The 14,073-nt window shown below is 37.8% G+C and overlaps 1 protein-coding gene across 3 annotated transcripts in view; it reads right to left on the reverse strand.

Annotated features, from left to right (window-relative positions):
- The window catches only part of LOC109224056 (transcription initiation factor TFIID subunit 2), a 17,239-nt gene continuing 5,970 nt past the window's right edge, over window positions 2,805-14,073 (reverse strand). For 2 of the 3 annotated variants that reach the window (XM_019388598.1, XM_019388599.1), the window contains 17 exons: window positions 13,884-14,009; window positions 13,741-13,794; window positions 10,794-10,862; window positions 10,425-10,522; window positions 9,989-10,336; window positions 9,791-9,878; window positions 9,546-9,671; window positions 9,358-9,414; window positions 7,881-7,960; window positions 7,753-7,795; window positions 6,601-6,687; window positions 6,424-6,513; window positions 6,047-6,105; window positions 5,877-5,967; window positions 5,636-5,801; window positions 5,307-5,490; window positions 2,805-4,557 (listed from right to left, as the gene is read on the reverse strand). In XM_019388598.1, the coding sequence (XP_019244143.1) occupies window positions 2,958-4,557; window positions 5,307-5,490; window positions 5,636-5,801; window positions 5,877-5,967; window positions 6,047-6,105; window positions 6,424-6,513; window positions 6,601-6,687; window positions 7,753-7,795; window positions 7,881-7,960; window positions 9,358-9,414; window positions 9,546-9,671; window positions 9,791-9,878; window positions 9,989-10,336; window positions 10,425-10,522; window positions 10,794-10,862; window positions 13,741-13,794; window positions 13,884-14,009 (3,366 nt within the window). In that variant the 3' untranslated portion in view covers window positions 2,805-2,957. Of the gene's footprint in view, window positions 4,558-5,306; window positions 5,526-5,635; window positions 5,802-5,876; window positions 5,968-6,046; window positions 6,106-6,423; window positions 6,514-6,600; window positions 6,688-7,752; window positions 7,796-7,880; window positions 7,961-9,357; window positions 9,415-9,545; window positions 9,672-9,790; window positions 9,879-9,988; window positions 10,337-10,424; window positions 10,523-10,793; window positions 10,863-13,740; window positions 13,795-13,883; window positions 14,010-14,073 lie in introns of those variants that run through there. The other variant, XM_019388600.1, reaches the window with a different exon arrangement.

A 14,073-nucleotide genomic window follows, 5' to 3' on the forward strand; every position in this document is an offset into this window, starting at 1 on the left:
ACGTCAGGTAGGATTGCGGTCGTGCTAAGTGCGTGTGACCGTGATCCTACTTTAAACATGCATATGACGTGCCAAACACATCGCTAAAATGAGGTGTGGGTTTTGCATAGACACCGGACATAATTTTTTATTTTGTGTAGAGATCTGACCCAGATTGGTTTGGTTACTCTCAAAAGCTTATCTATCACTTTTTCGTATTGGTGTTTATACCGAGATGGTGAAGTTAGGACAGCATCTTTGGAAGTGATATGTGGCTGGTTTTAGATCTAAAGGAAACTAAAAATTTGGGTAAGAAATCCCCACAGACGGCGCCAAATTGTTTAACCAAAAAAGTGTTAAGCCTTTTGTTTAACTAATTAATGAAGGAAATAGAGGATAAATCCTAGCCAAGAATAATTAACTCCAGATCTAAGTGTAATGAATAAAAGAATGAGACATAGCAAAGCAGGTAGCTCGATTCAAGATTATTAAAAGATATCAAGCATGATAATAAATTTACATCTTTGGAGTATCGTCTCGTAATGTAAGAGCAAAGAAGGAAAAGAAGGAATGCCATTGATGACTATGAGATCTATATTTATTGATTTGACAATCATAATCACAAAGGTTTATCTTCCCTATCTAAACCCTTTCATTGTTTTCTTCTCTTGTTCTTCTACGGGGAGAGAAAAAGCACCCTCCTCTTGTCTTCTTATCTCCTATATATATTGTCAGTATTCCCTTTTGTTCATCGTCCCTAACCTGAGGGCCTTCATCCCTTGACTGTACTTCACGTCGCCTCCCTCAACTACCATGACGTTTCTTCGCCATACAGGCTTCTTGAGGGCACGATCTCAGCCGTGGCCGAGGTATTAGTCGTTATTATATCTAGTGGATACGACCACGGCTTAGTTAACCTTTTACCGTTCCTGTTAACGCTAATCCACGTGTGGTTAGATTTTGACCTATACACTAATGTCGGCTACTGCTTTGGTCATGCTAGATTATAAGGCTTATGTTGCCACCATATTATAACAGTACAAGGTTAAGGTATGAGGATAATGATTTCGATATTTTTAACAGTAAACGTTGACAACATGTAAATGTTAGTAATAGAAGTAAGTGAAGTGAAGTGATAGCTAAAAGTAATTTGCTCAAGGATTTGTCAGTTTCTTTCTCTTAATGGAAAACATTTTCTTATAAGAACATTTTCAACGGTACAAAGAAATAAAACTCTAGACGACGACGACAACAAAAAAAAGTCTAGTGTAATTTCACGTTAAAAATATTTAATAAAGATCTTTTCACTTTCAAGATGTCAGTTATGCCCTAAAGCATATTCAGCTACTCAAGGAAATCAAAGACTTGAAAATGATTTAATCAAGTTCTTCAAGGAAACAGTTTCTGGCCTAGCAAAAACACTTATAGCATGTTTGGAAAGTCACCTTCGGAATGGATTTGGGTGTAATTGAATGTAATTACACAGTTTGGCATGTTTCTTTTGCCAAGTAATTACTTGGTCAGGATGAAATTGGGTGGAATTGGATGGGTGTAATGACACTCTCCGATTCTCAAGGGGAGGTGAGAACTGGTGGTAATTACACTATGTAATTACAAGGTTACTTTTTAGTCTCTTTCCTTTTTGTTTTTATTTAAATTTATTTTTTATCACTTGTTATTTCTATTATTTTAATTTTAAAATATATTTTTCTTTGTATATTATTTGTCTTTTATTTCTCTACCTTTACTTCTTGTGATTCCATGTAATTGCTTATATTTAATTTTTTATTTATTTTATTATTCTATTTTTGGAACTACACCTCCTAATATTAGAAATAATGAGTCATTAACAAACCTGTCATATAATGAGTGATGCAATAAAGTGGAATTTCGTGGTTGAATGTTGTTATAAACTTATTATGTTTCCTAATCTTAAGTTGTAGTGGAACTTACTATTATTATGTTGGAATTTGACATATGTTAAACTATTTTTTTTTTTTTGAATTTTGAAATTGTGTTATAGTCATGGTTCCAATTTACTTGTTTTAGTAGTATTGACTCACATTGCATGTTGTTCGTTTTTTTAGTTAGAATTTAGTTTTGTCAAACATTTGAATAATGTTATGACATTATATTTATAAATATTAATTTATTTTATCAAACATGAATTCCATGATATTCTTACAAAATGTATATTTTTAGTTTTTACAAGTATCTAAACTAAATTTTATTAATTTAATTTTACAATATTAGTTATAAATATATGATTACTAATTAATGTATATTCACGAAATAATATATATCTTAATACCGAATATAATGTATCATTTATGCTGATAAAAATTTATAAACATATATTTATTATATTAACTTTTAAGTTTAGTAACTACTTCATTTAAAATTTAATCTAACTGTGTAATTACACTTGTACAACCAAACAGTAAAACAAACAGGTCGTCGTAATTACACAACTGTGTAATTACTAGAATGTGTAATTATTACCCTAGTAATTACATCAATTCTAATTACCTGGTGGCCTTCCAAACAAACCTTAAATTTAAAAGACAACAACAGTTACACGCCTCAGTCCCAAACAAGTTAGGGTCGATAATATGAATACACAATTCTTTCTTTAAGCTCAACTCATACCATCATCAAAATAAACTAAAAGTAAAAGTAAAAAGTCTTAATCAGACTAATCCAACATATTATGTATAGACTTAAATAAATAAATAATATAATTAGATTAATCCAACATATCCACTAGAGGCAGTATAAACAATAAAAAGATATCCCAAGATATCCCAGCACAGCAGCACATCAGAAGTCACAAAGAAAAAAGAGTAAATAACGTTTTATTACATGTCAGTTAAGACTCCGGACAAGCAAATTTCATACATTACCACTAAAAACTACACTTGAATTGAACAGATAAGAGAACAAATTACCTATTTCTACAAGGAAATTACTGTACAAAATCATGATTTTCCAAGCGTTCGGTTTTTAATCCTAATTTTAAGTTTATGTGAAGAACTAGGTGGTGGAGGCGGCGCATTTACACTTGTATCACCTCTATCTACGTTTAACTTCACCCCGCTAGACCCCCCTGGTTTCAGTTGTACAGTTACTCCCTTAGCCCCAGCATCCGCATACCTACTATATAAATTCGAAGAGGTTGCCTTTGCTTCTACACCATTCATCACCTGTCTTAATTCAGCCTCATCTTTTCTACTTTCTTGCTCCACTGAACTTGCCTTGTAATGATCATTCCTGATTGTCTCTGCTTTGGCACCTCGCTCCTCATTCTTTCTTTGACTCCCCACGGACGTTGAAGCCTTTGTCTCGTCTTGCATGAGCTTTGCTAGGTCCTTCTCCTTCCGTTTCTTCTCCTTCTTTAACCTTTTCCGTTCCAAGTACTCTGGGTCACCTTTGCGCCCCTCAAGCTTTCGTTTCTTTCCTCTGTCTTTCTTCTTTTCCTTCACTTTGCCGTGAACCGGAAGGTTAGGCATAGTCAGCGATTGTAAACTTGCATACTTGTGTGGTTCAACCTCAGGATCATCACCTCTCGTGATACCAGTTGATAAGTGATCATCAAGTCGTGGCACCAGAGGAACTTTACTTGACTCAGCGGTACATTGCAACTCCTTTGTTAGCTCTTCACCCTCGATTGCAACTTTGACACTTCCAATGCTGGCAGTAACATGAGATCCAACATCATGACAAGAGTTGACATCCTCAGGGAATTGGTTACCACTGCTCAAGATTTCAACAACATTTCTTTGAGGTGCATCAACAGAAACTGAGCTGCTTGCCCCACGGTCAACATCACGAAAACCATCTTCAGATTTGTCTATCGTTACATTTTCATTATCCTTGGCTCGAGAGGATATCACAGTTTTTTTTACTTTAATCTTGAAAACCGGCTTCTTTCTTTCATGACTTGCAGAAACTGTATCAGGTTCTCTGGAAGGTTCAGCAATTCCTGAACTATCTGGTACAAGGTTGATTACTAGCTTCCCTTGATCATGACTTTCAAGAGTATCGGCTGCGGGGGGTCCCATGGACATAACTGCAGTCTCATGTAACAGGCTCACTATTGGCTTTGTTTGCTCATTACTATCAGGTAAGACAGGTTCTTCTCTAGAAGGAGCTGCAGAACTAGCCAATGGGAGGTCACCCACTGGCTGCATTCCTTCATGCCTGAGGTTCAGTGAATCTGCCCCGTTCTGAACCTCTGTAACAACCAAATTAGCAGGTATAGCGCCAGTAACAGTGTTTGTAATTTCGTTACTCAATAGAGCATCATCTGCTTCTTTCCGGACCTCTAGTACAAATAAACCATCGGGTACAGAGCTAGTAGCAGCTTTTGCATTTTCATCGCCCGGAACAGCATCCGCTTCCTGAGGAGCTTCTGCAATGGCTGAATCATCCTGTATACCCTCAATGTTCTCCAGAGAAGGTTCAGAAGGTTTTGATTGTTTGACAAGAGCAGCGAAAAATTTCTTAAGTTCGCTACAAGTTTCGGCGTGCCCCATCCTCAAACTTCCATCTCTTGGCACTCCATACAGTGTAGGCGCTCTGAAAGAAATTAAATTTTAAAAACAGTAAACAATAAAAATCAGCAGCTAAACTAACTGCATAGCAGAAAAGGTAGTGGTCCAAATTGAACAGATAGAGGGAAATACTTCAACGTGCAACAGATTCTGATAAAGTAAACATGCTCTAATAAACAAAAGGCAAATTTTCTAGGAATTGTATCGTCACAGTTTGTATTATGCGTTGAAATACACAAATCTCGTTCTACTTCACTTTTCCATATCATGTGTGGAGATAGTTGTATGTGACAAAGGAGGATCACCATGTAAATCACACCGGCAAATGATTCCAGACGCTAAGCAAGTTTTAAAGGAATATAAGGTGCTTTTTTTAGAAATCCACAACTAATGAGAGCAAGCAAAACAAGCTTCCTTGCAATCTCCAGCAGATAGCAGAGCAGATTGAAGTACCAGAATCCATCACAATAAACAGGTAATAATAGAATAAGCACCTTCGAGCAAGGACTTGTAAGATGCAGAACATTCTAATTCACTTTTTCATATCATGTGTGGAGATCGTTGTATGTGACAAAGGAGGATCACCATGTAAATCGCACAGGCAAATGATTGCAGACACTAAGCAAATTTTAAAGGCATATAAGGCGCTTTATTTAGAAATCAACAACTAATGGGAGCAAGCAAAACAAGCTTCCTTGCAATCTCCAGCAGATAGCACAGCAGATTGAAGTACCAGAATCCATCACAATAAACGGGTAATAATAGGATGAGCACCTTCGAGCAAGGACTTGTAAGATGCAGAACAAGTAATGACGAAGAATAACATTGTTAAACGAGGTTGGGCTCTCAAGGAGACGCAGTAAAGCAACGAGAGTTTCACCCTTCACATCACTGTCAGAATCAGATTCATTTCTTATCTGACATAACCGCATGGCATGCACACCTAACTTCACCTGACCTGTGATCAAAGCAGAAATTACTTACTTTTTGCACCTGTATCCAAACAAAGTTAACAGAAATTAATGTTGCAAGTCTAAATACTACGCTGTACTTCATCAACAGGAAAAAATGATTTGGTTAACTAAATTATAACTGCCCAGAACCTCTTATAGTTGGCTCTTCATCCAAATATCTAATAAACAATGTCAAGGCAGCATCAATGCCCTTGCCCTGGAACTCAAGATCAAGAAGCGATCTGCTTGCTTCAACCCGAACTTTCCACAGTGCTTTCGAAGTCCGGAATGGATTAATAAGCTCAATGACACGATCCTGCAACCACCAACGATGATAATTTATATATGCCAGAGCCTAGAGGGGATAGCAGCGGAAAGAGAAACTACTTACAAGAGGAACAAACTCTGACAGCTTTAGTCCAATTTGGGTCAAAGATCGGATACAGCTAATTGTCAAAATACCATTGTAACTTGGCATCAACCTGTTACATAATTCTCAAATCAATGACAAAAGCTAGTGTACTTAGCCCTCCCTATCCAACAATTCAGAAAATAATGCACCTATCAAATTGCAAGAGCCGATCAACTCGCTTGAGAAGGGATGACAAATAGACAATACTCTGCAATATGCGAACAGGTTAGCAAGGATCTAAAAGGCAGTCTCTGTCTGAGTAACAAGAAAGCTAACTAGGGAAGAAAATGGCCCTGAGAACCCCACATAACTGGCATTCAGGAAACATCACTGAATGTGGTACAAGTGAATGAACAGAGAAAAAAGAAAAGCTCCAACCAAATTTATGATCAACACAGCAGAATCAAAAATCCATCACTAAATACTTGAGAGTAAAGGATAAGAGAAATAAAAAACTGCATAAAGGAGGAAAATACAGGCTATCCATCAGCCAGATTGGCATAGGATTCATGGAAGTGATGAATACCTGCTGTCCAAATTCAAGTTCACCAATGGACTGGACTAACGTGGCGAGCCAAAAGACATCAGAGTAGGGGTTCCCACTGTTGTCGTTGTACTGCATGAAGTCAAAACAACTGATATGTAAAAAGCATATATATTGGAACTAGCACAGTTAGTATAATCAAGCAACTATAATGACCACCTTCAGAAGTTGTAGAACAAATTCAACAGCTTCCCTAGGGCTTTTCTGGTCAGCTGCTCGAACCATAGCTATAGCATGTGGAATAGCCTGAATAAAAAGAAAAAAACAGCACAGAGAATGATTAAAGTTAAAAAAACACGCAAAGCATAAAAAGCCACTTTAGAGAGTTGAATTCTATTCATCAATATGAGCATCTTCCAGCTAAGAAATGATATGGAAATGCGAAGAATTAGGCAAGCCTATGGATTCAAGAATGGACTGCAAGTTTTCCTAAATTTCATTCAACGGTGGAGCCTTCTGGGTCACCTAAACCAAACCTCCCTTGGATACCAACTTCAGAATTCAAGTTGACACCGAGAGGATTGACAAAAACCTTATGATTGTGAATAAACTGCACAGAAAAGGCTGGGATCTGGATGCATAGCTGCATTCAGAATGAGAAAAATGAGATATAGAGCCTGACGTGTAACCCCATACCACTTATGTAAGAATTTTCAAAGAAAAGAAACATGAGAGCTTTTGACGTGATGGAATATGACTTTCTACAGATTATGGCATGTCTTTTGGCTTTATGAACTGTTAGTGCAACACGAGTTTCCAGTTATCAAAGACGAATAGGTGTGTCCCGTAGAGTTACAAAGTTAAGGTACCCAAAGAAAAAGAAGAAACCCATGGTATTAGTCAAATCGCATTGATTTGCAGCAGTTTAATTATAAGTAATTGTGTTTGGGAAGGAAGAGAGAACCAAGAAAAGATCAGGAATTCTGATTCATGGGCCGACAAGACCAAAATTACGAAATGGATCCAAAAATAGGTTTTCAAACGGTAGATCGCAGATCTGAAGTTCCAGATGACACTTTAAAGGTACAACAAGAGTAGTTATCTCAGGGTATAAACACCGTAAGTGCACAGTAAGCATGAACAGTGTGACACTCACCACATGTGTGATATAGTAATAAGAACATGAACTTGAACAGAAAAATCCTATGCATGCACATAAAGTGAAGGGAAGCAGACAAGATAAAACCGTTCCAAACCTCCAGCTCCCAGCAATCAAAAAGATGGGGAATCAAGTAATGTCTAATTTCAGATAACCAGCGCATTGATTCACAACAGCGTACATATAATTCACATCCTACCTCATTGCATTACCTCAAGTACAAAGTACTCCTGGAAATCACGAAAGTCATTTGGCCTAAAATGGAAAGGAAATAAAGCATGTGAATTCCAAATTTCAGAAAATTGGTGAAGATGCCAGCAAAGAGATATGCAGTACTCACTTGGGGAGTCCAATATTGGCATCAAATCTTCGAGTTTTATAAAATGTGATAAGATGATTCAAGCCAGCCCAATCGGTTTCCTGACCATGAAAATAAAATACCGTTTAATCTGAAGGAGGCACGCCAATAATCTCAATAAGTTAAAGAATAAAACCAGAAGTCAGGGAAATACAAGATGAACATTTTTCCTTAGAAACATCTGGCCTTGTCAAAGAACAAGAAAAACACAATTAAAGAGAGACGAATCCCCATCTCATGGATTAGGGCGACCAACATCACTAACAATCTCCAACGACGACATACACGAGGGAAATAACTCTAACTTACATCTGTTCTAGGAGATTCATAAATAGCTTTTAATGGGCCGGTGAGACATCAACTACAATGCCTGAGTCCCAAACAAGTTGGGGACAAGTTGGGGTCAGCTATATGAATTATCACTGACCAGGTTACTCCAATTCACAAAATAACCGGTAACTTCAAGTCATTTGAACACCATAATACAGTTTCAATTGACATCCTTCTCTATGGTTGACATTTAAATTGAAACTATTGAGCATGAACATAGATGTCAAATAACTCCAGAAGGATATAAGATCTACCATGACGAAGACAAAGCTTTTTGGCTCACAGATGAGTTGCAAGTTCTTTAGATCACAAGGAAGGGATGAAAACAAAGGGGATATACTAGTGGTAAGAACTCCCTACCTTCAACCAAAGGTTAAGGGGTTCGAATCACCGAGGGAGCAAAAGAGGGAACGCGCCACTGTTGGACACCAGTGCAGGGGGGTTTTGACTTAGAGGTGGAGTTTACCATGAGGAAAAAATTGTCATGAGGAAAGGATGTAGTGTTTACTCCCAATCCTGATCAAGAGATCTATATCAAAGCTTTTTGGCTCACAGATGAGTTGCAAGTTCTTTAGATCACAAGGAAGGGATGAAAACAAAGGGGATATACTAGTGGTAATAACTCCCTACCTTCAACCAAAAGGTTAAGGGGTTCGAATCACCGAGGGAGCAAAAGAGGGAACGCGCCACTGTTGGACACCAGTGCAGGGGGGTTTTGACTTAGAGGTGGAGTTTACCATGAGGAAAAATTGTCATGAGGAAAGGATGTAGTGTTTACTCCCAATCGTGATCAAGAGATCTATATCAAGGACACTAGATATACCAGAATCCAAGATCATCTGAATGAAGTCTCAATTCAGCTGGATGACACTAAAACTTTCAAATTATGATTCAGAAAACATAATTATATCATTTCATAACAAATGGAGCAATTACATTTTGCAGGTAGAGAGAACATAGAGATCTTATAATCCAATAACAACAATCAGAAGCATCAATAAACACAGTGCGTAGGAGGGTACTGAAAAAATGGGACATGAAGCATGCCACATCCTTCCTTAAACAGATGAAACTACTTACCAAAAATAAACTACTAGTCTGAATAGAAGAGATAAAAGAACTGGCATACCTCGGATGCTGTGCTGGCCAAAGCAAACGCCGCCTCAATTCGAATCCTCCAAAAGGCCTTAGGCATCCCCAAGTATAGAAAGCAAAAAAGAAGGTAAATAATGATTTCACCAGGCTTAGCATAAAGCATTAGGAAACAGTGAGAGAAGAGATGTAGCTGTTTGGCAGTGACTAATGATGAAAGCACACCTTAGAGTCACTAAGGAAGTTGTTGAGAGCATTAACAACCGAAAACGAAAGTTGTGGTAATGTTTCAAATGTTGCTATAGCCTGCGCCTGAGCAACCACGTCCCTATCCCTCTCCAATTGATTTATCTTTGGAAGAATCCAAAAATTATCATAAGGATCAACTTTTTTAAGCAAACAAATGAAAATTTAGCTGGTATTATTGAATTACAAACAGCAATTCATGAATAACACAGGATAATACTTACCCACATCTGGACCGGTTGATTTAAATGAATTTCAGCAAGATACTCCAATTCAGGATCTGCCCGTAGCCACAACAACGGGGAATCAGAGCTGTAAATCCACAGTAAGAATAACTTTCAGATATACTAAATGCTTAAGAAATAAAATCTTGTCCAAGATTAAAGAAAAGATTATGTAAGAGATAAGTACATCAAACATACGTTGCACGTGTATCTACATTAGCCACAACATCACCGTTATCGTCAGAGCCATCAGGTTTAGAACCCTTTTTGGGTTTTTGAAACCGTTTTGCAGCAAGTCTTGAATGACACTGAATTTCAAGCAGCTGCCAAGGTTCTCCAGTCATGGGCAGAATTGGATGATCATACATGCCATCAAGCTCATGCACCCTTATGCTCATCATTCCAGGCCAGCCAACGTCCCCTTCTTGCTTTTCAGAGTCAGGCTTACCATTAGTCATAGAAGCACTTGAGTCAAGTCGAGCTGTGCATTCCCTCAATATTGCCAATTCGAACATATTCTTTCTTTTGTTATAGGAGAATCCCATTCTTGTTAAGACACCAAGGACAAATCAGACATCAGTCAAACAATTTCAATGCCTAAAGTAAGCACGGAGGCGTGCAGGAGAAAACATACTTAAGCACCGGACAGCCACATGACCCGACCCAACGTGGAAAGAATTCTTTAAGAAACGGGCGCTCAAGATTACCAACCTTGTTGGCAAGGTGCCGAAACTGCAATTTGTAGTGCAAAATCAGATAAACAAAGCCACACCAACCACAAAAGACGATGAAGAAATTAGCATGCTAGTGAAGATAATATCGATGATATGCCAAAAAATCACTGAAGTGGTCCTGCATGCATTTTGGCAGATAACTTTCTGAAGACGCATGCTTCATACGCAATACTGAAATGGCATGATTTACAAGGCTAGTCCATTTTTCGCTTAGGTATATAGGGGAGAAACAGTACCAAATGGTTTCAAGAGCTGAAATAGAGAAATACCTCTTTTGTGCTAAGGGTTCTCAAAGATCGATTTACATCCTGAGCCCGGGAAACAATTTGCTGAAGAATCTGCAATAAGGATAAGTAATCAGTGTCATTAAATACTGCTAAAACATTTAAAAAGAACTGCCTTTCCATAACAAATTTTTCTATGATTTAGACAGCATAAGAGATTTCCAAAAGAGTCATGCCTTCTCTATAGTGGAGAGCACAGGTACTGAGTCAGTATTATTACCCTATTCTTTAGTTAAGGTTCTTTCTGACCAATAATACATATGGGACAACCCTGAAACATATTCACATCCCTAGTATCTTTTCAACCAAACAGGAGAGTATGTGTCTGGAAAGGCACCATAATACCACCAAAATCGGCTTTAAACATCACATTCCCCAACACAGAACAGAAGAAATCAAAATACTGTGTGGCCCTCAACATGACTGATTCAGGAACTCATCATGCATTCAACTGCAGCAACAAACCTGTGCAAGAACGCCAACAGAATTGTAGCGGCAACAAGGATACCTAGTGAATGGAGATGGTATTGATTCCTAGAGCTACATATTTTTTTTTTGGATGGGTAAATAATATATTATATAAATATTTGCAATAAGCCAGCGCACCAGGCATAATTATAGGTTGCGCAAATCAGCTATTGCGTCTAAAATATCATCTACACCTGGTACAAAAACTAGTTTGCACCAATAAGCGATCAACAAAATGCAATTAAGTTTAAGGCACTGTATATTTCTTCTTTTGCCTTCAAAAATTCTGTTGTTTCTTTCAGGCCAGACAGACCACCAGATAACTTGAGGAACAGTGTTCCAGGTCTTTTGAGCTTTCTTGCGTAGACCCTACCTGGTCCAGCACTTCAGCATTTCTGTAATGGAGTTAGGTATGGTCCAAGACATACCAAATATGGAAAAGAACATGTTCCATAACTGGCTTGTAACCCTGCAATGCAAAAAAAGGTGGGTAACTTTCAGATTATTCTTCACAAAAAGGACATCTGCTGCACAGCTTGACACCCCTCTTTTGGAGATTGTTTTCTGCGAGGCATGCCTCCTTGGCCACAATCCAAGAGAAGCAAGAGACCTTTAAAGGTGCCATGTTGTACCACATTTTTTTCCGAGGCCAAAACTCACTGTTGCTAAAATCCAGCATACACTAACAGCTTTGACCTAAAAATATGCCCTATCCTTCCAACTGATAGAGTACATTTTGTTGTGACCTAAAACAGTGCTGCTTAGCATTTGTAGCAAGAAACCTATCCTATCCATTTCCCAATCATTAATATTCCTTCTAAGACTCAAATTCCAGCCTTGCTATGTACAGAAAATCTGCAATTGCCCCATAGCGACGCAAGGATACATTATAAAAATCTGAAAATTGGTCTTTTAGTGGCAAATGGCCCAACCATGCATCTTCCCAAAACCTAATTTTCCTTCCATTGCCAAGAAAAAAACCCATAATTGTCTCAAACTTGTTCCAATGCCCTCTAATATGTTTCCATAAACCGGTGCCATGAGGTACTCTAGACTCTTTGATGCGCCATGGATTGTCCAACGAAAACTTTTCCACCAAAATTCTCCTCCAAAGTGCATTTTTCTCCATGTTGAATCTCCAACGCCACTTCATCAAAAGACTTCCACTATGACTCCTAAGGTTTTTAATTCCCAGACCCCTTCCTTTTGTCTTTGATGACTGTTTTTCAATTTACAAGGCAAATAGGTTTTGATAGTTTATTGACATTCCAAAGAAAATCTCTCCTTAATTTGTCCATGCATTTCAACACTGAAGAAGGAGCCAGAAATAGAGACATGGTATATGTGGGTAGTGCGCCAAGAACACTGTTGATTAAAGTTATTCTACCCCTACATATTTACTGACGCAAAGAAGACATTCTCACAAGAGGCAAAGAACAAAGGGAGGGGGGGGGGGGTGAGGGAGAGAACGAATGCAAGTGGTGTTGTAGCTATCTACAGTCAATAACTTTTCTTCTATCTGTATTCTATATGCACATTCAGGCCAGTTAAGGGCTAAAAAAAGATGGGAATGCTTTTTAGTTAAGGACTGGCAAATGAAATATCAGGAAACCAAGCAACCAGCATTCTATTAGAAAAGATGGGAATGCTTTTCTTTTTTATACAATGGTACCAAGAAAAGATAGGTATGCTTTAGGCTACCCAGTGAAGCAATTAGGGGGGAAATTGCATCATTTCCTAATTACTGGAGAACTGCAGAACAACCAAAGTTCATATACTCTCTACTACCTACTTTAGGTGACATTATTTGACTAGGCACACATTTCACGAAGTCAATTTGATTTTTGTATTATGATTCACTTTATAATATTAGTTTAAAAACTTCACATAGCGTTTTGTTGTCCTTTTTTCACAAGGATATTTACTTTATAATTATCACAAACCCAAGCTAATAATTTTTCTAATTAAGATCTGTTCTTCCTATCCCAAAAAAACCATTTCCCTTGAGATAAAACATAAAGCACGCTATAACACTGGAATATTTCATTTTTAACTAAGACACAAGAAACTTCAGAATCATAGATGAATCAATGGACAACCTGGTTGACTGATAAAATAAGGAAAGACATATTCTTTTATCATACTCTATTCTGACACAAATATTGTTGAGCACCTATTTGACAAGTTGATGAGCTAATATGGTTGGGTTACTTTTCATCTGTATGTGGAGGGAACCTGAGATTTAGCATTGTGCCCGGCCAGTAAGGATATACATAAGTGTATGTGTCTTACAAAAATATCTTATATATTACAGATAAACTATTTTTTCCAGAAATGAAATAGAGAAGCCAACAAACTAATTTCTAACAAGACGCATCTACACCTAAAAGCCATAAGATTGTAAGATGTATATTCCAAGAATGAAAGTCACACCAGAGAATAATAGTTGCTATAAGGCTCATACCTTGCGAAAAGACTCAGGTCCCATCTGCTTTTCTAACATTTGGAGAATCGCAACCTATTAAGACAAATACAAACTTCCAAGATCAGACCTGATAGGTAACAGTATATTTTTTAAGCTACAATGGAAGGCAAAATATCACTCACAGACTTCCAAGATCTTATTTTGCCAAAGAAACCAATACACTGGGTGCCATACAAATTCTTTGAAGAAGCAACAGCACTTAAGGCAGTTGCACCACTGTCATCTGCTCTGCAAACAGCAATATTAGCCTGCAAATCATGGAGGAAGTAAGATCAAGGCATGGAGGAAGTAAGAACCGCCCGGCGGGGGGGG

The sequence above is a fragment of the Nicotiana attenuata genome, chromosome 3 (genome assembly GCF_001879085.1).
Source record: "Nicotiana attenuata strain UT chromosome 3, NIATTr2, whole genome shotgun sequence".
In the NCBI taxonomy this organism is placed as follows: domain Eukaryota; kingdom Viridiplantae; phylum Streptophyta; class Magnoliopsida; order Solanales; family Solanaceae; genus Nicotiana; species Nicotiana attenuata.